This window comes from Psammomys obesus, unplaced genomic scaffold, assembly GCF_907164565.1.
Source record: "Psammomys obesus unplaced genomic scaffold, mPsaObe1.curated_primary_1811, whole genome shotgun sequence".
Taxonomy (NCBI): Eukaryota; Metazoa; Chordata; class Mammalia; order Rodentia; family Muridae; genus Psammomys; species Psammomys obesus.
The window spans coordinates 467,409-494,577 of record NW_026590468.1 but is presented as its reverse complement, the minus strand read 5'-3'; the positions used below and the strand labels follow the sequence as shown (position 1 = coordinate 494,577).

The 27,169-nt window shown below is 47.4% G+C and overlaps 1 protein-coding gene across 2 annotated transcripts in view; it reads right to left on the bottom strand.

The window, feature by feature from the left end:
• Positions 1–1,329: 1,329 nt before the first annotated feature.
• The window catches only part of Trim66 (tripartite motif containing 66), a 53,665-nt gene continuing 27,825 nt past the window's right edge, over positions 1,330–27,169 (bottom strand). For both annotated transcript variants that reach the window (XM_055607471.1, XM_055607472.1), the window contains exons 10-20: positions 25,258–25,419; positions 13,031–13,552; positions 12,691–12,883; positions 11,016–11,076; positions 10,457–10,631; positions 9,872–10,161; positions 9,356–9,482; positions 8,498–8,572; positions 8,082–8,234; positions 7,503–7,721; positions 1,330–6,624 (exon numbers count right to left, since the gene is read on the bottom strand). In XM_055607471.1, the coding sequence (XP_055463446.1) occupies positions 6,565–6,624; positions 7,503–7,721; positions 8,082–8,234; positions 8,498–8,572; positions 9,356–9,482; positions 9,872–10,161; positions 10,457–10,631; positions 11,016–11,076; positions 12,691–12,883; positions 13,031–13,552; positions 25,258–25,419 (2,037 nt within the window). In that variant the 3' untranslated portion in view covers positions 1,330–6,564. The remainder of the gene's footprint in view (positions 6,625–7,502; positions 7,722–8,081; positions 8,235–8,497; positions 8,573–9,355; positions 9,483–9,871; positions 10,162–10,456; positions 10,632–11,015; positions 11,077–12,690; positions 12,884–13,030; positions 13,553–25,257; positions 25,420–27,169) is intronic.

Here is a 27,169-nt window from a genome sequence, read left to right as displayed (position 1 = left end):
AAATAATCCACAGGTCAGGTGCGAAGATGGAGGGCATGCTGCAGGCCTGTGTGCTGGGGCAGGAGAGGACAACACTAGAAGCTTGCCATGGAACCAAGAATCAGGGAGCAAAGGCTCAGTGTCCGCCCCAGGGACGTAGAAAAATAACCCTGAAATTAATAAGAACAAAACAAAACAACAGCACAGGAGCAGAGTGTCAGGCTCTTGTCAGATCTGGGAGAGGATGGGCTGAGATTTCCAGGCCTCCCCTGGAACATTAAAACCCATGAAAAGCATGAGCTTTCTTGTCTGACAGCACACTCCTACCTTCCTCCCCATTGCCTGGCTGCTACGGCAAGATGGGAAAAGAATATGTTAGAGAGGAGGGCTAAAGTGTCAGGTAACATTGGGATGAGCGAGTGAGTGTGCAACTATCATAGGGTGTGCAGGTCTGGAGCTCAGAAGAGTTCGTCCCTGACTTTTATCAGAGGCTCAGGATTTCTGCACCAGGGTGGTTAGGTACAGTGCACAGAAGCCAGTTCTACCTTAAACAGAAAATGAATTTATTAAACGGGCTTTTTAGTTAGTTCACAGGTCAAGATTGCCAGGGCCACACTTGGATCCTAGGCCAGGATCCTGGAATCATGCATAGAACTGCTCTGCCACCTCTGCCACCACTGCCACCAGCACCTACTGCTTCATCCACTGCTGCCATTTAACCCCACCTTGCTATAGCCACTCCACCACCAGGAAGATGAGTTTCCAGAGGATGTGAATGGTTGGACATGGGTGGGAAGGGGGACAGCACGGCTGCTCTTTCTGCATGAACACATCCTCCTTTTCAAAATAGGCCTGAGGTGCTTAGGAAAAGCACATTATGAGAACCTCCTTCAAGAAAGTTCTTTGTAGCTGGGCGTGCCTTTAATCCCAGCACTGGGGAGGCAGAGGCAGGTGGATCTCTGTGAGTTTGTGGCCAGCCTGGTCTACAAATCAAGTTCCAGGACAGCCAGGGCTAACAGAGAAACCCTGTCTTGGAAAAACAAAATATAACAAAAAAAAAAAAAGTTCTTTGTGTCTGGTATGGTGGGGCACACCTATAATTCCAACACTAGGGAAGCTGAGGCAGGAGGATTGGGCTTTCCAGGCAGGCCAGCCTGGGCTACACAGTGAGAACTTGTCTCAAAACAAACACTAAATCAAATAACACCCTCACAAACCCTCTCCCCCTTCCCACTTCCAGATGGTCTTCTTTAGCCCATGCGCTTACTGATGTTGGAATCCAGGCTCCAGAAGGATATGAGGCAGGTTCAAGAATTTTCACTAAAAAAACACTCTAGACACAGTTGCTGGTAAAAGAAAAGTGCTATTTTTTATTTGATTTTGAATGTGAGTGTTTATTTAAAATCAATTATGCTTCCCCTTACATCCCTTCCTTGTGCCCCCAGCCACTGTGGATCAAATGAGCACTCTAGGAAGGACATGGGAGGAACATGTCCAGGCACCCGAGAAGCATACAGCTCGGGGTATACGGCTCAAGAAGCAGCACCAGCCAGTGAAGACTTTCTTCAAAGCAGCACACTTTGGCCTGTAGAGACTGTTGCCCTGCCTGGCTGGGACTTCCCTAGCTATGTCCCCACCCACAGAGTTCCTCTGTCCTGTGGCCTGAGCTTCATACTTGGGATTATAGTTATCATGTTTAGAACTGTAGAACCTCTGAGAGATCCCTAACTTTGTAGACGAGGGAACTGCACTCACGGTCACACCTCTCATCACTGGCGACGCCAAAACCGAGATTCTCAAACTCAAGTCAGGTATCCTTCTACAATGTCTCCAAGAAAGCAGCTACCGTCTGCCTCCAGGACCCATAATATCTAAAGCAAGCAGATGGAGGATGACCAACACAGGTGAGAAAGACCCATGGGAGGGGTCTGGGGGAGCCAGGCTCAGCTCAGGTGAGGAACCTCAGCACTGCTCAGTCTCCCCTCCCTCAAAAAGGTCATGGTGGCAGACACCCCCCAACACACACTAGGACTGTCCTCACCACGGCATGCAGCCATACATAGAAGCATGCCTTCTCATGATCTTCAGCTTCCTGCTGACTGAGGCAGCTTCCAACTGGTGTGGATCACAGTGGTGAGTTGTCCAGATGGCAGGTTGCAAGCTGCAAAATCCAGCCACCACTTAGGCTGACTGAGGTGGGCGCTCTTAACAAGCAGGTCTGTCTATATTCTCCTGGGAGCAACAGAGGGAAAGGCTCAGCTGCAGAGCTTTCTACAGGTGCTCATGAGCAAGCTCATCAGAAGAGAACCAAATCAGGAAGAAGGGATTCATAAAAAACAGAGAGGAGTCAGGAGCACCTATGAGTCTTCTTGCTTACCCAGGCCCTGGAAAGGAGAAAATGACAAGAGCCAGACACATTCCTCTGTCTCAGTTTCAAACAAGCCCATCCTTTGTGGCTGAGCAAAAGCTAATGTAGCAACCCAGGATATCCTAAGTGATGAGTGAAGAGAGTGCAGCATGAAGGGAGGATGAGGATGTTGTGAGGAGTTCGAGACAGTTGAAAAGTGAAAGGCATTCATTTCATTTGGCAACTGTATGGCCACTTGGTGCCTCCTATGGAAACCTATAGAGGACTAAAGAGGAAGGACAATAAAAGGAAAATATTCTTTTGTTGTTTGCTTTTTGAGACAGGGTCTTACTGGGTAGCCCTCGCTGGCCTGGAATGCATATGTAGACCAAGCTGGCCTTGAACTCACAGAGATCAACTAGTCTCTGCCTCCCAAATGCTGGGAGGGTGTATGCCACCACACCAGCCAAATAGTCTATTTTAAAAGAAAAATGATGAGAGCCAGGCATGGTGGCACATGCCTTTAATCCCCAGTGCTTAGGAGGCAGAGGCAGACGGATCTCTGTGAGTTCAAGGCCAGCCAGGTCTACAAAGAGAGTTTCAGGACAGCCAAGACTGTTAAACAGAGAAACCCTGTCTTAAAAAAAAAAAAAAACAAAAAGAGAAGAAAGAAAGAAAAATGATGGATGAGGGAAAGGTCTATGACACAGATGTGACATTTCTGTTTTAATATTTACAGAAGTTTTTGATAGGCTAAGTAGAGGTAAGCAAAGGAGAGAGAGCATGCAGAGTAAGTAAGAGACAGCCTCGGAGAACACAGTCAGAATAAGAAAAACGCAAAAGAAGAAGTACGGGAAAGGAAGTGAGGCAGGATTCTCACACACTGGTCAACAGGAAGAAGGAGAGTGGGCCGGAAGCCCGGGCCGTAGGAGCTCTCTTCAGGGAAGCAAATGGTGAGCTGTTGTTGGCTAATAGCAAAGATAAAGGACATAGATCAAAGATACAATAATACCAATTCCAAGAACTTCCAGTCAATACTGAGTTAGGAGCCGAAAAGGAACATAAAGCAGGCTGACGTGGAAAATGGAGAAAGTACAAGCTGGAGAGGTTAGGAAAATTCCAGGTGCTAATAAGAACCTAAGGGCCCTGGGTGCAGGCTGGAAAGAGGAGGAAATCCTGGAGAAGAATGAAAGTCTGAAAGAGAAGAACACAGCCTGGAGATGGACAAGGGAGGAAGTGCACAGAAGTGTGAGTGGGGCTGGAGAGACACAGGTGAAGACCCCGCTCAGTTCATTCCAGGACCAGCACAGTAAGGGTGGGAGTGGAGCAGAGTCCAGAAAAAGAGGCATACAAACACCTGTGGCTAAACTAGGGCGAGAAAGCCAGCATTTGCTGGGTTTCCAACAATGTCTCACATGGAGCAATGTCCATGGAGGGCCTGGTGGCTGCTATTCAGCAAGGTTCCTACAGCAGGCATGTACCTGGTGTTAGAATTCAGGAGGCTCGGCCTACCCATGTTCTGTATGAGAATCCTGTATCCATTTTCACACTAAAATCCCCTTTGTGTCCACTGAAGCCACCCTACTATCGCATTTCTCAGCCCAGCCAGAAACAAATTTCTAACCTTCTAGGGCTGCACCCGACAGTATAGTAACCAGAACTCAGCGCATTTCCATTGCCTGACTTTGTCCACGACCAAAGAGCTTAACTGACTTTACAATGGGACCATACGGGAACTGCAGGATCCAGTGAAAATGTTAAAGAGCGGAAGATCAAAAGTTACTTAGTGAACAGGCATTTGGTTTTGTTTTTAATTTTTTAAACTTCCAGTTCTGTTTTTTGCATGTAAAAAAAAAATATTTTAAACATGACTTTAAAAATTTGGTTCCAGAAGGAATTCTACAAGCTAACCAGTATAGAGAAGGAATAGTGGACCAGGGCTTTATATCCTTGAAGAGAAGGGCAGCCCTCTTCCTTATCTGCCCTGCCCATGTGCCCAGAGGGGGCATCTCCGCACAGAGGGGCTCTAAAATAAGAAGGGAACAGATGAGTGACCACATTTTCAAGACCTCTGAGCCTAGAAACTGGTCCTTGCCCTAACAGGGCACACTCAAGCCACAAGCTGTATCAAGACAAGAGAAGCCAAACTTTGAACCAGGCATTTCTGTTTTATGGCCACAATCTCCAACCAGTCCAGGAAAGCCTGTCAGGCTATCAGAGCATTCAGTGGCTTTCCAGTGCCAAACACCATAAAGCAGGAGGAATATGGGTTACAGAAAAGTAAGATGTTCAAAGGCAGGTCAGGACAGAAGGAACCTCACCAGAACAGTCAGAGAAAAAGATGCAGAAGTCAAAAGAGAAACAGCCAAAGCCCCAAACCAAAAGGCTGTGTGAACACAGGCGCAAAGCCTGCTTTCAAAGGCTACCTGACTACGGCGAGCCGAAGGCCCCACTGCTGGAACTGGACAGCAGGACATGGAGGCCCAGCTACTGGGGAGAGCTTGGGAGCTCTGCTGAGTGACAGTGGGCAGTGGGCGGGCCTTGCCTTGAGGTGAAGATGTTCCCTCAGTCCAATAGTGCTTTTGTTGATTCACAGGGAAAGAAGAAAAGTTTTCTGGTAAAAAGAAAATTGCTTCCCAGCAAAGGCCCTATGAATAATCACTTCCTTAAACTCTTTGCAAAAAAAAGTCCCCTGAAATCAGCCAGCTGTGCCTCAGGACCAGGCCACTGAAATGCCAGGTCCACAGCTCCACCAGCAATACAATCAATAGGTCCTTCCCCAACCAAGCCCTTGTTTGGGAAGAAGCCTGTATGTGTCTCAGAAGCTTCCTCACAAACATGCTGCTTATGGCAGATTTCTGTGAGTTCGAGGCCAGCCTGGTCTACAAAGTGAGTCCAAGACAGCCAAGAATACACAGAGAAACCCTGTCTTGAAAAAACCTAAATAAACAAACACCCTGCCTACAGTGTAGTGATCTGTCTACAATGTAGCCTGCAACTCTATTGCCACCTCTCTGTTCTCATGCTTCCAGAATGCCTTTCTACATTCTGAGAGAACTATAACCCTAAGGCTGCCTCAGGGTCACCAAAGGATACCAGCTTCTCATCTCTCCATTTTCCCCTTCTCTGCCCTGAGCCTGTGAATGTCGAAGCAGACTCCTACGGGACACTGAAGCCTTCTCCAAGCTTCAACAGAAAAAAAAAGGGGGGGGGGGGGGGACAGTGTTGGCTGCTTCTGGGCCGTCAGCAACATGGCCACAGTTCTGATCTTTGGCTGTATGAAAAAGTAGACAACTAGAATTGTGGGCAGGAGAGGCCTGGCACACTGCACTGGCTGTGGCTCATTCTTGCCAGGGAACCCTGTACCTGCAACAGACACATCACACTTCTCCCAAGTAGAACTGGAGATGCCAATGTCTGAACAGAGAGGATCAAAGAAGAGCCACTGTGTGTCATAATAGTCATGTCTGGGAAGGCAGGCTCTGGAGTGCTATTAGCCCAGAGTCAGGACACAGAGGGACAGACTCTGAAGCTGGCATCTTCTGGGTGTGAGTGGGGACTGGTCTTTGCACGACCACCCAGCAAGAGTGCCAAACCACACATAGCATTTCACAGTGACCACCTAAGTCCTACTTGGGAAAGCGAACATGAAAAGCAAATACCCTGAAAACCGTTAGAACCCAAATAGGCACCAATTGAGACCTAGGGCCTCGAGAAGCCTCCATTATTCTGCCAGTGGCAGATGCCTCTGTCCCAACAGGACGAGCAAAGGCAAACAGTGACAGTCTTTGGCTGTGCTGGGACAGGGACCACAGGCCTGCCATATATCCAAACCTCGCTTCCTTTCTCATACCCCCATCTAAGCCAGGAGAGTTCAGACGCGCACAATGCTCCTGAGTCCTGGCTGCTGAGAGGTGAGCAAAGGGTGCTCTCCACAGCCGAGAGCTCACCGAGGAAGCCAGTTCCTCCTGAGCCTGAAGAGGCACAGAACCTCTATGTCCGATTACTCTGGCAATAAGGAATACCTCCCTCTTCCCTGTTTTACTAAAATCTTCTTTATGGTAGATGTACTATGGCTCCCAAATAAATGCTGGAGATGCAAATGATGAAGGGAGCGCTACACGCTCAACAAGACTCATCTCATAGTCACACTCTGAAGAGAATAAGCTGAAGGGTGGGGAGGGTTGGTTGAGAGGATGGGACATCAGCCACCAGAGTGCCCCATTTCCTTCCAGCTCTCACACCTGCGAGATGCTGTTGCCCAGGCGAAATGGCATTCTCTTTGTCTTTTCATTCTCCTGAGATAAAAGAAAAATCAGAACACTCAAATTTGGATTTATTAAACTGAAGGGGGACAGGGTCAGGATTGGGGCTCCCCACACTGACGTATTCTACCCTGGAAATGCAACAGAAGAGCTCACTATATATTCTAGACACAAGTGTTGTAAATAATCAGGGAGTGCTGGCCAGACCTTGGCACACAGGAGGCCAGCAAGCACATTTCAGTGGAATCTAACAGAATGGCTGTGTGTAACAGCACATGCCTGTAGTCCTAACACTTGGGAGGAAGAAGTAGTACTGTCACAAGTTTAAGGCCAGCCTGATCTCTAGAGTTAGTTGCAATCCAACCTTGACTACATAAGTAAGAGCTTATTTCGAAAAGGGAAGGAAGGATGGAAAAGGGATAGGAAGAAGTAGGGAGGGGAGGAAGGAAGGGGGAAAGGGAGGGAGGGACACAAGAAGGGAGAGAAGGAAGGAGGAGGCTGATCCTTCAGGTCCACACAGATGAGAACAGCCAGAAGGTATTAGAATTCTCTCTGTTGCAAGCAACCCCTCTGCTTCCTTTCTGTATCAAGGAGCTAAAGTGGTCCCTCTAGCCCAGGGAGGCCCTGATACCAGGTAGTTCTCTTTCTATGGGTATCACATTCATGGTATAGTATAATCAGTACTGAGCTGGGGGTAGAACACTTCCTCAGTCTAGGTCTGTGAACTTACTAGAGGACCCTGGGCAGGAACATGGACCCCTTGGAATGTCAGGCTTCACTGATAACTGGAGTTGGTGGTCTCTGTACCGCCCTCCCTTTCTCATATGCTATCCTGTGTTCTCTGCATGCTGCTCCAGTGACCCTTGCTATCACCCACCCACCTTGCCTGCTGGCTGTCTGAAGCTCTTTACCATATGCCGCCGCCGCCTCTTGGGCTGGATGCCTTCCTGCGTGTAGGGAGGCCACGGGAAGCCCTGAGGGGTGGAGCAGCCACTCTCGCCAGATACGTCCTCAGAGTCCGAATCCTCTTGCTGGGGCTGGGCAAAACATTTGTCTGGGTAGATCTCCTTTAGCCAGCCCTCAAAGAACACTTCCAGACAGCGACCAGCCTCTGCAACCTCCGAGTCAGGCTGATGAGGAGAGACAGAAGTGTTCAAGCCTACTTCCACTGGGCCCTCTCCTCTATGCCCTCCACCAAGAAGGACACAGGGAACGCAGCCTGGCTGGCCCAGGAAGCTCATCCTGAGAGGCCTGCGGCTTGGCACAGGCCCCAGGACTCAGGATTAGGTAGCAGCTCATGAAGCAGAAGTGAGCTTGGTAGATATCCACAGTTGGCCAGTTACTAGCACCTCCCACCCCCCATTCTTCTGAGTCCGAGCCCACACTTGGGAGAGGGCTTTTAAACCATAGCAAACCCCAGGAGCCTGCCCCACCCCCAGATGTGACAGTCTGGGGGTCACTGTGAAATAGAGAAAACAAATGGAACATACATAATTGAACTTAGCACAGTTCCAGAACATGAGGCGCACGTCTGACACCACTTCCTCTGGAGTGGTGTAGTGAGCTGGGTCCTTCTTTTGCAGCTTTCTCCGGATGATGGATAGGTCCATGGGCCTCTTGATAATCTGGTAATAATGCCTGGCCTTGGTGAAGGAGAGAAGGGGAGGAGGAGATGAAGAAGAGAACATTGCTGTAGGAATAGACAGGAAAGAGGAGGAGGTGGGGGATGGGTTGAAATATAAATGGACGAATAGAAGAGATGAAGAAAAAAAGAGGAGAAGCTGACACTTGATAAGTCAGGTCTTCTGCAGTAGCAGCTGTGAAGAGGAGGCCGCCATGACACCTAGGGGTTCCCTGAGCAGAAAGGAGAGCAGTAGGCAGAGGCAACGGGGAAGGGGCTCCTTACCAGGGGGCTGACTGGCTCGTGGAAGGGCAGGCTGAGGCTGTTGCAGCACAGGGACAGGACGAGCTTCTCACACTTCTGCAGAAATGACAAGGGGCAAGTAGCACACTGTCCTGGCTCCACCTCAGTAAGAACTAAAGATAGCAGCCCTGGATAAGTGTCTGGCTCTAATCTGATGGCAAGGGTGCCAGCCACCCTGAGAATGTAGTTTGGGCTCCCAGGCCAGGGGAAAACTTCTGGGAAAAGAACTGTCACATAATAGCTACAGGCCAAGTCCTTAGGCTTGGCCCATAGCAAGACCTTAACCCCCCATCCCTATTTCCCCTTCCAACCCCCACTCCCACCCCAACCCCACCCGCCAAAGCTCCTGTGTTGAAGCCTTGGTCCCAGGGCTGCAGTTTGGAGGCAGGGCACTGGAAGGTGACTTAATCAAGGCTCCGGATCAATCCATTTCTGGACCATTGGGAGCTGGTGAAACCTTTAAGAGGTGGTGGCAAGTGGGAGGAAGTGGCTCATCTGGCCTCATCCTTGCAGGGCACATGCTCCCCCTGGAGCCATGCTCCCTCTTTCTGCTTTCTAACAGCCATGAGATGAGCTCTGCTCTCTCACATGTTTCCCACTATAACGTTTCTGCCACACACAGACCTGGGAACAATGAAGCCAGTGACCATGAAATGGAACCATGGGTCAAAACAAACCAGTTTTGCTTTAAGTTGATTCCCTTGGGTATTTTGTCACAGTGATGGAAAGCTAACCAACAAAGCCCACCCTCCTGCAAGGTTTGCCATCCCTCTGGAAAAGCATTAGTCTGATGGTGCAAAGGGCTGCCTCACATGGAAAACCCTGCTCCCCAAACCCTACCTTCTGGTCCCACATGCTCAGGCCGGGAGGTGCCCTCATTCCAGGCTGGCCAAGGCGGGCATTCTCACAGTCGTACTCCACCTCAGGCTGCGTCAGGCTGCGGCACAGGGTGCACACCCACTCTCCCCTGCATAGCACGCAAGGCCATATTAGAACTCAGCATCCTCCCCCATCTCTATGCCGAGACAGGCATAGAGACGTGGGGAGATGAGGTGAGAAACTGTCAGAAGGCCTGCATCCATGAAGGGAATGGCCTAGCAGCCACAAGCGTGAAAGAAGTAAAATAAATGAGAATGCCATGAATGCAGGGGAAAACAAAACAGGAGTCAGGGAGGGGATAGGGCTAGGTATGGAACAAATCTGAAGAGAAGCACTCCGCTGCAGTACCCACAGCCTCACAGAACTGGAGTCGGTGCAGGCCTGCGTAAGCCCATCCTGGGAGAGCTGTGGGTCTGGCCAGAATCACAACATGGCCCTGAAGATTACCCTGCTCGGCAGGTGATGGGTGTGACTCACCCTGGGAAGCTGAGCAGGGCTGGCACATGGCAGGAAAGGTGGTACACTTTGGGGCAGCGGTCACAGCACAGCAGCTCCCCACCATTGAGGCACACAGCACAGAAGTCCTCATTCTCTATGGGGACTGGGGTGCACTTTTTGGCTCCTGGAGTTCTCGGAATGAGTCTTTGTTCTTCAGAAGATGTGCTGTCCACCTCTAGTGGCTGCTGCCCAGTCAGAGATGTGACAGTGACTTTTCTTCCCCCCAGACCTGGGCCTTGGGTGGCTTCAGGCAGGTTGTTCTGGCTGACCTTGGGGAAGAAGGAAGTCTGAGCCATCGGAGCACAAGCACTGACAAGTGGTTGGCAGGGTTGGGATTGGGGTGGACTGACAGAGACTGAGAACTCACTCTGAGGACCTCTTACTCCAGGGCCACAAGCCTGCCAAGAGCCAGCTTACCCCTGCTGTGTCTCACAGATCCCATGCAGCAGAGGACAGGGCTAGCTACAGCCCCACTGAGGTGCACTGAAGGCCCTAAAGTGAGTATTCCAGCAACAGCAAAGGAAAAGGGACTCCTCGCTGGGACCGAGGAGAGCCAAGCAGTACCTTAATGGACATACTGGAGGACTCCGTGCCACACTCGATCACCAGCAGGAAGCTCCCATCCTGGCTATTCTTCTGGGGCTTCAGCTTAAACACGGGTGTCTCTCCTGATGAGGCAGCACAGATCTTGAGCCGCTCCAGTCGCACATAGGGAATCTTGGGCTCACTACTGCGGGCTCTGTGGTAAGAGAGACACCTTGGGTCCCAGCAGGAGCCTCAATCCTCTAAGTTAGGCTCTTTCTGATCCCACAACTGAATAGCTATTCAAGGCCTCCTCAGTTAACCCTTTATAGGTCCACATTCTGCCCCCTGCCAAGCTCTACCCAGCCAACCCTGTCAGACACTGGAAAGACTCTGCTGTCTCTTGGCAGGCCCAGCAATGCCTGGGACTCTCCCACGACTATTACAGGCACCCACCACACAGACCCCACTTGAGGCTCAGCAGGGGGTAGCGACGGGTACGGACAAACTTCTGCTTCTAGTTCTCATACAGGATTACTTCCTGTGTCATCCTCTCAGGACAGGAAGCTGAGGGTAAGAGGGCTGGGCCAAAAGTCATTACCTGATGTTTGAATTCTCTTTTGTCTCCAGAGCTAGGGCTCCTTGTTCAACATTCTCACATTCTAAGACAAAAGACAAATTAAATAGTTCTGACATAGATTTGTGGCAACAGTCTCTGTCACTTAGATCTTTCACTCATTTTTTTTTTTAATTTGGATTTTTGGTCACACATCTGCCACACAATTGTTAACAGCAGTGTGTTCATTTGTGGTGGTGACAATCCTACTCTGGGTCTCTTCCTCAGAGAGGATAAAAGCCATTATCTTTTTGGTGAAGATGAACACAAATAATTTCAAAGGCTGTCAACAAGTAAGAACAAAGGCAGGCACTGAGCTCCATCTTCCAAGAGCTCGGGAATAACCTGTTTCCCACGCACTAGTCATTCTCTGCACCTCTGCTAGTACTGGGATCCTAGCAGCACCCATAGGGGTCAGAACCTATGCCCTAGGCACAGCACAGTCAACACAAATGGGCAGAGAACAACGGTGAGGCACAGACAGGAACTCCCGTTTATTAGCACTGTCCTATGCCCGTTCCTAGAGCAAAGCTAGGTCTAAAATTTTAATTTAGTTCCATAAAATATAGGGTTATTACTATACATAATAAGAACCTATAATTTTTTTGTTTTTTGAGACAGGATTTCTCTGTGTAGCCTTGGCTGTCCTAAACTAGCTTTGTAGACCAGACTGGCCTTGAATTCACAGAGTTCCACCTGCCTCTGCCTCCCTGAGTGATGAGAATACAGGCGTGCACCACCACACCTGACTCAATAATTTTTCAGTTGGTCTGTCAATATAAAGAGAAAAATAGTCCATTTGGTGGTATTGTTGTTCTTGCATGTATTGAATATCTATGAAATAGACTAGGCTATTTCAAAACAATAACATTACAGATAAAAAAAAATCCTAAGAGACCAGTATTTGACTCTATCTTCTTGACTAGCCCTAAAACAAACCACTGAGCCACTTTAAGAAGGGATATTGGTGGGGCTGTTGAGACATCTCGGCAAAGGTATAGTATAGGTTTGGTATAGGTGTGGGTATGGGTGTTTGTTGCCCAATCTGACAACCTGAGCTTGATCCCAGGATCCTCCTGATGGAAGAAAGAAAACCAACTCCATCTGAAGAAATTCAGAGCCTGTCTCCAGTGGTCCAGATTCCCTTCACTGTGAGATACTGCACAAATCCACATAACTGCCGAGTACATGAAAAAGTCTTGCTGTTATAGAGTAAGCAGCCGAGTGATTTCGCTGTAGTTGCTTGTCCACCTACTCTATGCAGTCTTTGATGAGTCCCATTTAGCTGAGGCAGATGGCAAATACCAATTTCACAAAAAGAAAGAGCTGCTGTCCTAACTAGATCCACCAGACATGCCTTTTTAATCAACATTTTGCCAAGGCTAGCTCTTCTGGAGTGATTCCTTCCATTGTGCCTACATAGAAAGCCAGACTCCCTAGAATGTATTCTGTGGGGAAGGTTGCAAGGTGGCCACACAGATCAGTGCTGCCTATGGCTCGGGAAGTAGGAGTGTGGGCTTTAGGACAGAAGCTAATTCAGCCTTATAAGCAGCATCCCTCAGGCTGAGCCCATCCCCTGCCTCCAACTCACCTGGGGGTGCTGAGTGGCCTGCTCAAGTCTATGGCTGACAGGAAAGGCAGCCACTTCCTCAAGGCTCACCTTTTGTTTTCCGGTACTGTTGCAGGGCAGTAGATGTGTTGATCACTGGTGCCAGGAAAGGTTTTTTCACGGAGAGGTTAATTGGTTCCTCCAGTTCTGAGGGAATAGCTAAATCCTTTGGACCATCCAGACTGGAGGCTCTCGGGCCTTGTCCTACTGAGTCTATGAAGCGAGTGCAATCCTCCCTTTCCATCTGTCAAAGGAGAAAGGTCAACAAGAATCAAATCCAACATCCTGGCCATCAGCAAAACCACTAACTTAAGGCTAAGGTAAGGCAGCTGGTGGCCAACATTTTGTTTCATAATAAGCCAAAGTTGAATGCCACTTTCCCAAGACCTACCTTACACAAGGCATTCTCCAGGGAGGACTCAGCCCCATCCCTGGGGCCCAGGCTCTCAGCAGGTTGGCCAGAGCCAGGACTGGAAATGGATCTAGTCTCCACATGCACATCAGAAACCGGAGGCATGCCCTGCAGAGAACAAGCGGCCAGACTCGGCACAGCCTGGGTATGCCCAGACATTAGGCTAGGCCCGGCCTGGGAGTGATTGCTTGGCAGGCTTGTGATGACCTGGGAAGAATCACCCCTCAGGTTGGGCATGGGCTGGAATGTGCTGCGCACAAGGTTTGGCGCTGGCTGCAGGTGACTGGCGGTCAGGCTTGGCACGGCACGGTTTGAAACGTTCAGCAGGCTGGACACAGTTTGTGGTGGGCCACTCAGCAGGCTCGGAATTGAGTGGGAGGGGCCGGCTATCAGGCTGCTCACCCTGTGGACGGGTGGCTCTATGGCCCTCGCCAGCCTGGCAGATGACAACTCCATCTCCAGGGTGTTGGAAAAGCCCATGATGCTCACGGAGGTGGAATGCTGCAAAAAAGGCCACAGGTAAAGCTGGGCTAACAACCAGGAATGTAAGAAGAGGAGAAACCCATCCCCAAGAACTCTGAGATTCCATTTGCCTACATTTAGGGGCTGCCACTGAGAGCTAAGGTAGGCATGAAGTCCTGCCAACTCCCACCACCAAGGAAGCTACTAGGTATGACACAGAGGGATGCGCAAGCTAAGGGGTGTGTGTGTGTGTGTGTGTGTGTGTGTGTGTGTGTGTGTGTGTGTATAAAAACAAGACAGAATGAGAAAAGGAGAGAACCTACTTCCTCACTTGAAGCACACAAATGTCCCATGGGCTATATCTCCCACCCCTATTCCTGTACTTAAGCAAAGGGTTAGTAGGACTTTCTCAGGTCATATTTCCAGTCTTGACTAGTGCTATCTGCTTCTCTTTCTTCCCTTTAAGAAGTCTCATGGGATCCTTTCCTACCTCAAATCGGCCAGGAATTTAAAACAAACAAACAAACAAACAAACAAAAAACAGAACTGTGGTCTACTTCACAGCACACCAAGGTTCCGGGGGCTCTCGTCCTGTCCAGGGAACCCAGCACAAGTCCAGAGCTTGCAGCAAGCTTGAATCTTGTCCTAGCATCAGATGCGGGGGTTCATTCAAGGTAGTGGAAGGTCTTTTTTCTAGCCCTGGTATACCTGCCAAAGTCACTCCAAACCACAGGAAGGGAACTTCAGAGCCCCACCTGTGCAGCCATCAATGAGGCAAGACTGGGCCAATCAGAAATCTAACTACTCAGGATCCTAAGAAGGGGGGGGGGGGACTTGAAACTTGAAGGAAGAGGAGTTGAAGATATGGGTGACGTCAGTCACTGTTTGTATGTTTTCTTTCAGATTTGAAGAAAGAGATTTGATTGAGGTGAAGAGGCAGGAGACCAGGTTTTAAATGTAACTTTCATGAATTTGGAACTTTGACAAGCCTGCTCTTGAGGAAAAGAAAGACTGGATATAAACCAATTTGTCTGCTTTTTAAAATCAAAGGGAAAACACTAGAGCATGCAGCTCTAAACTTTCAAGATCAATGTCCCAAATCCTTCTTTTCCCCAGGTGTGAAGTGTTCAAATTTCCTGACGGCAGTAAACACTTCAATACATTCGTGGGTTTCAATACAAAGGCAGTAAAGCTATTCCCTAGTAAAGAAAGACTGTCTTCCTCCCCAGGAATGTCATGACTGGTCACCCAGCTCCGCAAGTCAGAAGCTAGGAGGGAACATCTTAGGGGCACCCTCCTTGCTCCCAAGCTAACACCAGGCGCTGTGATTAAGATCTACCATTACACCCCCTCTCCTGACAGCGCCAAAGACTAACCTACTTGCCTATCTCCCTAGAAAACAAGAGTGGGTCCTCTGCAGAGAGGAAACACACATCAGACTGCATCAGACCTTTTCATTAAACCCTGCAGTGTGAATACAAAAATGCTGATGAGACTCCCAAGACCCAGGTGACCTGTGCCCTCATCCTTAGCAGCCACAAACAAAGAGCAACCCCCATTCTATTCTCTGTGATCCAGAGCAGCCCTCACCCCTCCAGAGACTGCCTTCTCTGCACAGAACATTCTCCTTGCTCCATTCCCCTGCTCTGCTTGCCTGTCAGAGCTCAGCTCCACTGCCAGGGTATTGTTGCTGCTTGGTTTTGTTGTTTTTTTGGGATTTTTGTAACAAAGGTTCTTTCACCTTCCATGCCCTTGAATCTCCCAAAATATGGCTTTCAGCTTCATGGCCCATCCATTGATACACTGATCACTTGCTGTTCCCCTGTGAAACTAAACTCGATGAAAGCACAGAGTTTGGTCTATTCTGTTCACCCATGTTATTCCTAGACCCAAGAGTAGTGTCCTAGTGAATAGGTGACCTAATGAGCTAATTGAAATTTCAAAACAATGGTGCGGGATTGTTGATTCTGCAAATGCCCAGCTGAGTAAGCAACAACTCTGCTCCACTCACAGCTGACTGAGTTTTCCCTAAAATCATGATTGGCTTTGGGGAGCTGAAGAATTTATTACATTGAAGGTAACTGGCCAGGGCTTTTACACACACTGTTCAGCTTATGCCCACAATAGCCATTAAGAAGTTCTTGTGGTGAAGGTTAAAATATGCAATCTATGCAAACACCTAGAACAACCTCTGGCGTAGTGCTGCAGCCCCTGGACACCTCGGCTGGCCACTGCTGTTGTATTTTGTTGCAGAAGAACACACAAATGAGGCTCAGAAAGTCATCTTCAGATTTTTAATGTTTCCATATAACATGGTCTTTAATGTTTCCCATGTCTCTTGTTTATTGCATAAAGAAATACAATTGATTTTTGTGTTGATCTCGTACCTAGACTCCTCATTGGACTCACTCTGGATTTTCTTGGCACACCTGTTATGTGATTTATTATAAATAAGACCATTTCTTTCCCTTCTTTGATGTTTTTCTGCCTTTTGCCAATAACTGGTCCCTTCTGGATGAGTTTGCATCATTATCCTGGTAACATTCTGATGCAGAGGCATCAGTGTTTCAGTGTTTCATCTACAATGCTTAAGGCTTTTCTTAGATGTGAGTCCAGATCTCTGACACTCCAAGCCATACTCAGTCAGGGCCTGACCACCTGACTGCTGTTTCCTCTGCAATCCCATTTCTGTATCCCTCCCTCAGCTGTCCTCCTTCTCCTTTCCATCACCTTTCTGTCTCTCATGACTGTCACCTTTTTCACTCCATTGGTGTTATCAACCTTTTTCTCTTTTTTCCCTACCCTGTTCCTGTATAAAAGTTAACAGCTTTTAAAGCTTATGTTTCCTTATTGTTACTTCTCAGTTTTAAAAATAGATGATTTAGCCAGGCAGTAGTGGTATACACCTGTATCTCTGAGTTTGAGACCAGCCTGACCTACAGAGTGATTTCCAGAACATCCAGGGCTACACAGAGAAATCATATCTCAAAACACAAAAGACAAAAGACAAAAACAAAAAAAAAACAACAACAACAAAAGATTTAAGCACTTTTAATTTATCTTTCCATAGAAAAGTGTGATTGTGTGTGTGTGTATATATATATATATATGTTTTGCTGGTAGTTCAATGTCTTTAGTAGAAGCTTTCAATTTAATAAGAAGTTTACATTCCAACAACAAAAAAAAAAAAAAAAGCACTACAGAGCAAGGATAAAAAGATGCTCCAACCAAAGGGAGTTAGGCATAAGCATGGAGCCCAGAAAAAGAGACCAAGGCCAGAATCCATTGGCTTTCTGGCTCGTGAGTGAGTGTGCCTGAGTCCTCCATGTGTCCACTGGCTCCGCCTTGGCCCTCTCCTCTTTTCTGCTACTGCCAGACTACTCACGTTAAGGCCTTTTCTGAGCCTTCTGGTGAGACTACGGCTGGCTAGCCTTGTGGGACCTGGGAGATACTGCAGGGTGAGCTGTCCCCTAGTGGCCCTGGTTGTGTACTACCACAACTCTCTAACAGCCTGTGCCTTCCTTATCTACCTACAAACAAGAATATCTGGTGATTGCACTTTATAATATAGAACAAACAAACCCTTTCGACTGGAATATTCCTTTTTCCTCCATATGACATTATATTTAACGTAGTTCTGACATTCATTTTGTCTACCCATGACACACATTGAGAATTGTAAACATGTAGCTGAGAGTGACCTTGAACCTCTGATCCTCCTGCCTCCTCCTCCCAAGTGCTAGGATTAAAGTCATGTGCCATTAGGCCCAGTTTTATATGGTAGTAAGGATTGAAGTCAGGGCTTTGTGCATGCTCCAGAACCCATTTAGAGCAAGCACTTAATCATTTGAGTTCTGCACAAAGCCAAGTCTCAAGGAGCAGACCTTATTACAGGACAATCAACTACTTTCTCCCAATTTATTACTTCATGCAGTGACACATGAGTTCATAAAATGACAGAGAAAGAAAAGGACAGGCAGACTGAGCCACAAAAGAATTATGCAAATTGTCACAGTTTATCCTGAAGCAAGTCTGCTGGAGATTTGCTCCTATAACTCATCTCTTTCATCTGCACATCTATAGCCAATCATGAGGCAGCCAGTGCCAGCAAGAGTGAAGTTCTGCTAGAGGTCACCAAACCTGGGAAACTTCCATGGGAGAAGGAATTCTGAAAGAGTGCTATGAGCAGTCTAGCACTGACCCCATTTCTACAGGCCGTAAAAATACAATGGCAAAGCTGGAAAGATGGCTCAGTGGCTAAGAGCATTACTGGCTGCTCGTTCAGAGGACCTGGATTTGAATCCTAGCACCCATATGGCAGCTCACAACTATCTGCAGCTCTAGTCCTGGATGATCTGATGCCCTCTCCTGGTCACCAGGCATACCATGGTACACAGACATTATGTGTGTGTGTGTGTGTGTGTGTGTGTGTGTGTGTGTGTGTGTGTGTACATATATATGTAAAACACACATATACATAAAATAAATAACTCTCAACACACATGTGCACATACATGCACACATGCATAGACATGGCATTTCCAGAAACTATGTACACCATGTTAATGACTTTTTGATACTTTTTTGTCTCTATGGAATATAGTGCTACCAACCACTAAACCAAAAAGTACTTATTCCATGTGTAGAAAGAAAGTGAATAATCAACAAGCTTCAGGATACTCTGCTGCCAATGCCACAAATGAGCGTAAGCGAGAGCAGGCCCAAACGGGCAAGTAGAGCCAGGGAGGAGGGAAGGGCTTCTAAAGAGCATGCTAGGGCTGGAGAAGGGCTTGACAATATGGCCACATTGTCTGGTGTCTAAGGCTTGACTCAGAAGGAGCTTCTGCCCGGGGAAGAGTGCCTGCTCTCTGCAGCATCCAGTGTGGTTCAGAGGTCAAACAAGAGAAAACAAAAGTGCATTTCCTGTCATAAAGCCTCACAAGATGATGGCTTACTATCTGAGCTGTTAGCAGGGAGCTGACACATCAACTTCATCACACATAAAACCTTCAGACTTCATAAAATATGTATTTTGAAGTTTGCTAGCTAAAAGTCAACCATTTTCTAGTTCAGAAAGGAAGAGTCAAATCACCAAGAAAAAGTTGCTCTGGTACTGAACTCAGGTCTTTAGAGGATAAGGGGAGACCTCCCTGAGCCTAAGAACCTATTCTTAACTTCCTTTATTAGCATTGCCTCACTTGCTCCTAACTGCCCTGTCCTTCCTCCTCCACACCTGTATGTTTTGACTCTTCAGGCCCTTTCCTCTCTTTTGCCTTTCTCCTTATTTCAATGTATTTGTTTCTTTGTTTTGATGTGGGGTCTTGCTATGTGGCTGAGGGTGACCTTGAGCTTCTGACATTCCTGCCTCACCTCTCAACCCCACTACTTGCACCCAGTTCTTGAGGCACTAAAGGTGGAGCTCCGGGTGCTGTGCACTAAGCAGGCACCTGAGCTCCGGCCCAGCCCTGTCTCCCCTTTCTGTGTACTTGTGTGAGCGTTCATCGGTCCTTTCCTGTGTCCTTACCACTTGACTAGCCGCCTTGCCTGAGATCTCCCTAACTTTCCGTCTCTGCTGATACTCACCCATGCAGCCCTTTGCCCAGCCCTTGGCCTCTCTTGTTTTTCCTGGAACCTGCTGCCCACCCTCTCCCCACTTCACCGCCGACAACTCCTTCTGGAGTTCAGTGTATTGACATTACTGTTCTAGTGTTTGCTGCATATATTCCCAACACTCAGAGAAAGCATTGCTCTCTCACTTAACAGGAAGGAAAATTGAGACACAGAGTGATTACCCAGCTTTCCCAAGTCCATCTAGGCTCAAGACCGGGAATCCAGGTCTGGCTGGGGAAATCTGCTGCCTGGTCTTAATTTTGTGCCATTGGCTAAAAATCAGGTGCTCTAGTGAGAAGTAATTGTGAAATAATAAACAGACACATAGTACGAATGGCCTGAGTTTATTGTGTTTCTGGTTCTTCCAGCAAGATTACATTTCTGGGGATAAACAGGGAAGATAGCTTGGTGTTCCTTGTCAGCTCATTCCCAGATATCTGAAACATACTCTTTTAAACAGAAAAATAAATCAATTTAAGAATATTATTTTGTCAGGGTGGTGGTGGTGCACTCCTTTAATCCCAGCATTCAGGAGGCAGAGGCAGGTGGATCTCTGAGTTGGAGGCCAGTCTGGACTACAGAGTGAGTTATGGTACATCCAGGACTTCACAGAGAAATTTGTCTCAAAAACAAAAAGCATTATTCTGGATGGGGTGACTTGTAAACTCTGCATAGCCTCATTAAGCAGAACAAATAGAACCTAACATGTAAATTGACAGCTGAAACGGAGCCCCGTGATGACTTCAGAGCCATTTAAGAGTGGAAGGCTGAACTTGTCCTTTCAACAATCTCACATGCTGGCTTTTCTTCAGGCTTCCTTCTTGGGAACTTCTAGTGTATAAATCCTAACTCTCTAACTCAAGCTCATTGCTTGAATGTAGAAAATTAGTAATTTCTTAAGTTGGGCATGATGGCATGCCCCTTTAACCCAGCACTCAGAAGGCAGAGGCAGGAGAATCCCTAAGCCCTGAGAGTGTTCCAGGACAGCCAGGCCTACACAGAGAAATCCTGCCTCAAAACTTAGCCCCTCAAAGAGAAAAATAAATAAATAAATAAAAAGTAAAAAAATAAAATAAAAAGAAAAAAGGAAGAAAGAAAAAGAAAGAAAGAAAGGAAGAAAGGAAGGAAGGAAGGAAGAAAGGAGCAACTTGAAAGAAAACTTGCATGATAAAGCATGTTAAGTATATGCTGCATGTAGGTCTATAATCTCATACATGATAGAAAGCCCTGGGTTTGTGCCATTTGTCTCTGTTGTTGCTCCAAGGCTTTGCCTGTTCATTACTTGTTTCAGGATGTTTCCCAATAGTTAATATCACCAAAGAGCACTGGGTTATGTACAGTTGGAAACTGGACCAATGACTTGGGAAGTGTGTCTTAGACATACTGAGGGCTCTTGCTCTGGCTGAGTGTACAGGTAAGGAGAGGCAATTTACCTTACAGAGGTAAGCTGACTTAATTCAGTGCTGAAAAGATCCGAGTGCTTCAGCAGCTTCATATAGGCAGGCTGGATGGGCAGTAGGCGGCAAGACAGCCAGACAAGGCAGGTGAGGGAGCAACTACCCTAGTCTAGTAACCGGTGTCACATACTGACTTTTTACGGGTTGATTCTGAATGATGATGTTGTTGCTCTTACTTACAATGTGTGCTTGTCTACCTCAAAAGGCTCCTGTATTCATTAAGGCTACTCTAATAGGCACTCAGACATCCCACTAACCAGAGTCAAATAGGGTCATAGGAGATAAAGAGAAAAGATGTGAAAAGTACCTAATGCCCTGATGAACTGAGAAAAACAAAAAGGCAAAGGGGACCTAGAGACTGATGTGGGGAGGAAAAGGAAAGGCATGAGGGGAATTCAGTAAGTCTGGAGTGAAAGCCAGCAGAGTGAAACTCACAAAAACCTTGGAGGCTTGGGAGAGTCTGGTCAGGATGCTGGAGGAAAACCTCAGCCTATGAGTAAATGCCTGCTTCCTTGAGGACCAGGAGATGTGGGCAAAGGTCTTAGGTTTAGTCTGTGAAGGAAATCACTAGAGAGTTAAAAAGAGAACTCTTTAAAGGGGACACATTCAGTATTTGGCTTGACTCTGAAGGAAGAGAGCAGCTCAGAGCAGTTCTGCAGGTGCCGAGCAGGGCCCAGGACATGCCTTAAGAAAGCTTCACCAGGTCCTGGGAATATTCTGGCTAATTTCAGGGCCATTTTATGTGATTACTAGATCATTGCTAAAATTGAGTGTCCAAGATCTGGTCAACAGCAGTGGATTCAGGGATGTGAAGGTAAAATGGATTGTCTCACATATGCCAGGGTTACAACAAGAATTTAAGTACGTAATGTCTCATCTCTGGGCTGGAATTTCCTCTTCCACGGGCTGATAGAAATCTCATGGTGCTGTTCTAAGAGTTATTAAGAGTTCGGGTGTCAATGTGCTTGGATAATGGTGTAACTGCTTCCCACCTCCGCCGTTATCCTTTGTTCATCCACATCTCTCTTAACAGTCTAGGTCTCAAGAATGCCTACTGCTTCTGCGTCATTTGGTGGAAATACAACCCAGATTCCTCTTAAGCCATGAGCAATACCCCAGGGACCTCAAAGTCCTTCATGGAAGAAGTGGTGCTGCACTGTGCAGCAGAGAGCTCACCTGCAGGGGATGAAGGACCCAGCGGGGCTCTCTGTGGTAGCTATGCTCTAAGGATGCTGAGCATGCTCTAAGGATATGATTGTGTGTAGTCTTCATTGGGTGCTTAGTTCAGAAGTATGAAAAGAAGCCATTGGAAATGTCTGCCAGATTTACCAGGGACTTAAGGAGATTGTGTGTGAAGCTGTGACCATGGCACTTTTAGGAGTAGCTGAACCAAGACTAGGGAGCTTGGGCAACAGCCAGTGCCAGGGGGTTAAAGTCGAATCGTCCTGCTGGGTACATGGAAGGTGGCAGGACAAGCTGAGAGTGCACGGCTTTTCTGTCTAGAAAGCTCACTCTAGAGCTTTCTCATCTCATCTTCAGCTGCAGTGTCTTCATCATGAGGCCTTTTAGCAGCAGCAGGTGCTCTGCTCTAATCAAAGTCATCCTAGTGGCAATAGAATGCATGGAATGCACACAAAGAGCCTGGTGCCACAGATGCCTCTGGTCTAGGACTGGCAGGTGGACATTTCACTTCCCTGGCACCCATTTGGCCAGCACATGATGAGTGGCTGCAGACCCAAACATTTTTACCAAAGACAACAAAGGCCAAAGGAAGCTGGATCCTAAGGACTCTCCCCAGCAAAGTCCCAGGCTACTTCAAAGACAAAATCCAGCAGGTGAGAGGCTAAAATGGAGTCCTCTTTCTCCTACTGCAGTACACACAGAAGCCGCTGAACCCAGTCACTAAGCACAAGCCGAGTGGGGAGCCTGTATTTTGGTCCTAACCTTGCCCATAGGCAGCTGTATGAGTCTTAAGCAGGTCACTTAATCTCTCTGTGTCTCAGTTTCCACATCTTTCAAAGGGGAATAAGAAAGTGGCTTCCTCATAGCATTGCTAGGATAAACAAAGACACAAAGTGGAATCATCATGTAAAAAAAAAAAAAAATTGTGGAAAAGTGTTCTGTTTTTAAATTCATAGAAAGTATTATTCAGTAATCCAGTGCTCAAAATATTTGGTATCCTCAAGCTCCATATCTTTTATTCCACTCAACCCCAGCATAAAAGCAATAAATCCCTTCAAATTAGAGCACTTTTCTTTATGGAGGCCTCCCTGCCAATCCAAAGCTCCCTCTGGGCCATGATAACAGCCCTTCTCTGGGAGCCTCAGACATGAAGCCTTATGAAAACACCCTTGACAAATGCCAGGCTGCCTGCCTTCCCGTTGCTCCAAACCACAACACAAACCTATCATAAGGACCAAGAATTTATAGTTACCAGAGCTGACCAACCCCATCACCAACCTGTGGCCACCCAGAATGTCCCCAGTGTCCCCTTGTTATTCAGAAAGCCCTAGAGCCACTCATACAGGCAACAGTTTCTGTACTTGGTGGTTCCCTCCCTTCCTCCGTACTATATATGGAAGACCACAGCTGCATGTCCCCCACCCCCACCCCCACCCCACCAAGAGGCAGTGTTTCCTGCATGGCTTCCCCACCACTTAAGCAATGGAAAGTCCCAGTTTTCCTGATGAACTCTTGTCACTAAAAATGGCTGCCTAGGTTCATCGTCTAATGTGGCTTCCATGGGAAACCATCAGCCACTCCCTTCCAGTACGTTCTTTATCCCATGTTCCCATTCTCTGGACCAAGACAGATCGAGGTTTTTGAGCCAAAGTGTCTGTCATTGATCAGACACTGAATTCAAAGCTCTTACTATATGATCAACCTTGAAATCTTGGCTTCCTTTTCCTTTGAATGGCTACTAGTGTCATTCAGCTTCTCTCCTCAGTACTTTCCTGGTCTCTCTTAGCACTGATCTCCAGTTGAAGTGACCTTTCAAATTTAATTCAAGCCATATCCCTCCTAACTGAAAATCCTTCAGACAACTACCCCAGTCCCAAACACTGAACCCCAAATCCAAGCATAGTAGACAAGGCCTTCTAATCACTTCCATTCCCAGGTACATCTCCTGTTTATGCTAAGCCAATTCATCTGAAACCCCTAAGAAAGCCTGGGCTTTTTGTCAGCTTTGACCTTCCAAAACTGCCATTCCTTTCCACAATATCCTTTCTCCCTGGACTAGCCCAACTTCACATCTTAGTGTAAGATGAACTTCCAGGAGGGGTCCTGTGAGCAGCCTCCTCTCTCAGAGGTAAGTGCTCCAGGAAGGTACACTTCAAAATGGCTGTAGCACATCATCATAACTTAGTTGGTGGTTGTTTATCTCTCCCTAGGCTGCAACTCCACAGTGAGATGGACCACCCTACAAACCAGTATGTACTGATCATTTACAACATTTGAAATTCTAGTACATATGTGTGCATTTGTGTGAATGTGTATAACATTTGTTAACGTCAAATAAATAAATAAATGGCAAACAACTAAGACCTACAAAGGGCCTATTTGCAGTATCTGTAGACCAAAGCATTTTCAACAGAGTAGGTAGGACAGGACAGGCACAGACCAAAGGCCACTTGTATCAGAGGTCTTCCCAGGCTTTGAGAGTGATCTGAAGCTTCCAGTCAACATTTCATTTCTGTCATTGCTTCTTTTTCTAAACTCTCTCCCCTTGAGCACAGTGAGATTGACTGATCTAAAATACAGCACCCTTGGGAAAATGAGGGGTGGTACATGGAGCAACTAGCAGAACAAGGCTGCAAGCAGAGGAGATACTAAAGGCCTGATGGGCAAGCTTGGAGTTGTACAGCCAGAACTTGAAGAGGACCAGGAAGATTGAGGGCATTGGGCCCAGGAGGGCAATAAAAGGAACAGGGCCCTGGGACACAGGCTAGAATGGAGAAGATGGCAGGGTGCTAACAGTCCAGCTGGGAGGAGGAGAGAGTGGACAGGAAAAGAAGACGGAGGCAGACAGCTTGGGAACTGTGGGGGCTAGGTTACTGCCAAGGCTAATGAAAGCTTCCAGCAAATGAGAGGGTGACTAGACAAGAGGCCTCTGATAGCTCATCTCCAGGAAGGTCTCTGTGTAGGTACTCAACTGCCTCTGCAAGGACATCTCTGCCAACCATGCACCCAACCAATTCCACTGGTTCTGATTCTAAGCCCAAGGTTTTGGGGTAGTGGGGAGCCACATAAAATATCTTTCCCCTCCCCTTAAGTTTCAGAAAGGTTAAAGGCTGTGCCTTGGGTTCTTAAGTAAAGCTCAGCAATTCTGGAAGCCACAGGGCTCCAGGCTTCAGTGTTCTTGCTAGTTGGTGGTGATGCCCACCTCAGACAGCCATTAGGAAGTGAAGTCAGATCATGGTCGTGAAGTACCACACACCATTTTGGGCACAGAATAAACTGACTCTTCCACTCTAAATGAAGGCCAGCAAGCCCATGCGGGGAGTGTGAATGAAGATAAAGAAAGGCCTTCATTGCTCATTCATTGGGGGGAAAGGCACAAGCCTGGGCTGGGTAGCATCAGATAGGACAGGGACACACGCCCTGCATCCCATCAGGCTCACCCAGGTGCCTGGTGTCCAGGCTGACAGAAGACCCCACCTTACACTGGGTTAGTACCTTTCTCACCACATTTGGAGAGGAGTGCTGGGAGGCGCTGTCCACCGGCGGGACACTGTGAGGGGTCTCTGCCCCAGATGTCTGGGGCAAGGCAGCAGCAGTACTCTTGTCAACAGGTAGAGCTGGCTTTGGGCCCTCAGATGTTGGTGGCTCCTCTGTAACCTAGAAAAGAAATAAGGACCCTGGATGGGTTCCACAGAGAATAGCAGCAGGGACTAATGGGCCCTGCCCATTGTCACTGTTTACACACCATGAATGGCTTAAACTTTCTCAAAAAGAAAAATAATCTGTGTTGGGGAAATGTCAGTCAGTAACGTGTCTGGTATATAAGCAGAAGACCTGAGTTCAAATCTCAGCACGCACGTAAAACTTGAGAATGAACCCTAGGGCTAATGTAGTGGGCAGAGAACAGCTCATAAACCCGTCAGCCTTGCGAATCTGTGAGTTATAGCTTTAAAGAGAGACCCTATCTCAAAAAACTAAGGCAGGAAGTGATCAAGGAAGACAGCTGATGTCAACCTCTGGCCTATATGCACACATGCACACAAATGCATGTGTGCCCTCACATGCACATCCCCAGACATCGATATGCCCATACAAACACGCACATAACACACTCACACACACACACACACACACACACACACACACACACACACACAAACCTACCCTAGCTAAACTCTTTCTGAAACAGTATTCTAATACCATAGTCTTAGAATAGAACCTAACGCAAGAATTCTGAGCTAACTCTTTGATATTCACTTTAACAATTATAACATGGGATTTTCGTTTGGTTGCCTGGCTGGTTGGATGGCTAGCCGATTGATTAACTGGTTGGTTAGTTTGGTTTGGGTCTGAGTTTATTCCATTATTGTCATTGTTGCAGTGCTAGGAATCAAACCCAGGGTCTTGTGCATGGTAACAAGCACTCAACCTACCACAGAGACACACCCTCAAATCTGTAACACAGTTTGTGCTTATATTTAGGTTGTGACCCTCAATGGTCCCTGCATTCTGTCCTGCCATCACAGGGATTATTTTGCACCTCTTCAAAGGAACCAAGCTTCAGGAGATGACACCTGAAGCATTATCTAAAGTCATCCATAATGAAGCATGAATGGGAAGCCTTATGTATAGTAAAACAAAGGTCTCTGGAGCGTCTCTGACGGTGTGTAATCACAGACTTAAAGGAGACAAACATCACTGTGGGAAATGTGAGAAGGGATGGGAAACAGGCTGGGACAGGAGATCTACGGAAAAAAAAGAGTCAAAAACTAAGAATTAAGACATGGAACAGCAAAGATCCCAATGTTACAAACATGCTCAATCACCTTAGGTGAGAAAACAGAGGCTCAGAATCCAGCACTCCAGTATTCCCTAAGGAGAGATCAGAGCCTCTTCTGTGGCATTGGAGATAAACCAGCAGACCCAGACCCAGTCTTAGCTCCTCTTCTCAGCACTGCACGGTCTCTAGGAAGACTGCTTGCCCTCACCAACCCCACTACAAACTACAGACGGCACCACCTACAGAGCACATCTGTTGATATAATATTCCAGATGTGTACATAAAACATATCTAGCTTTGCAGATAGGAAGCAAAGTTGAAATCGTCCTTGGAATGTTGTAAACGTGCCACCCACTAAGGTCTGATACCACCCTCATTTGACTCCTCATTCGACTTCCATTTCCCCACTAGGCACACCTAACTTCCCAGCAAGGGAGTTCAAAGGATGCACACGTAGGAGCGATGGCGCCCCTTTATCCTGGCCCTGGTGGCAGGGGTCCAGCACCATACTGTGGTACCTCTATTGGGCTTGAGTAAACTGGTGCTTTCCATAAATACATGAGAGTCTGAGTTCAATCTTCCAGAACCCACATAAAAAGCCAAGAACATCAGTAAGTGCCTGTAATG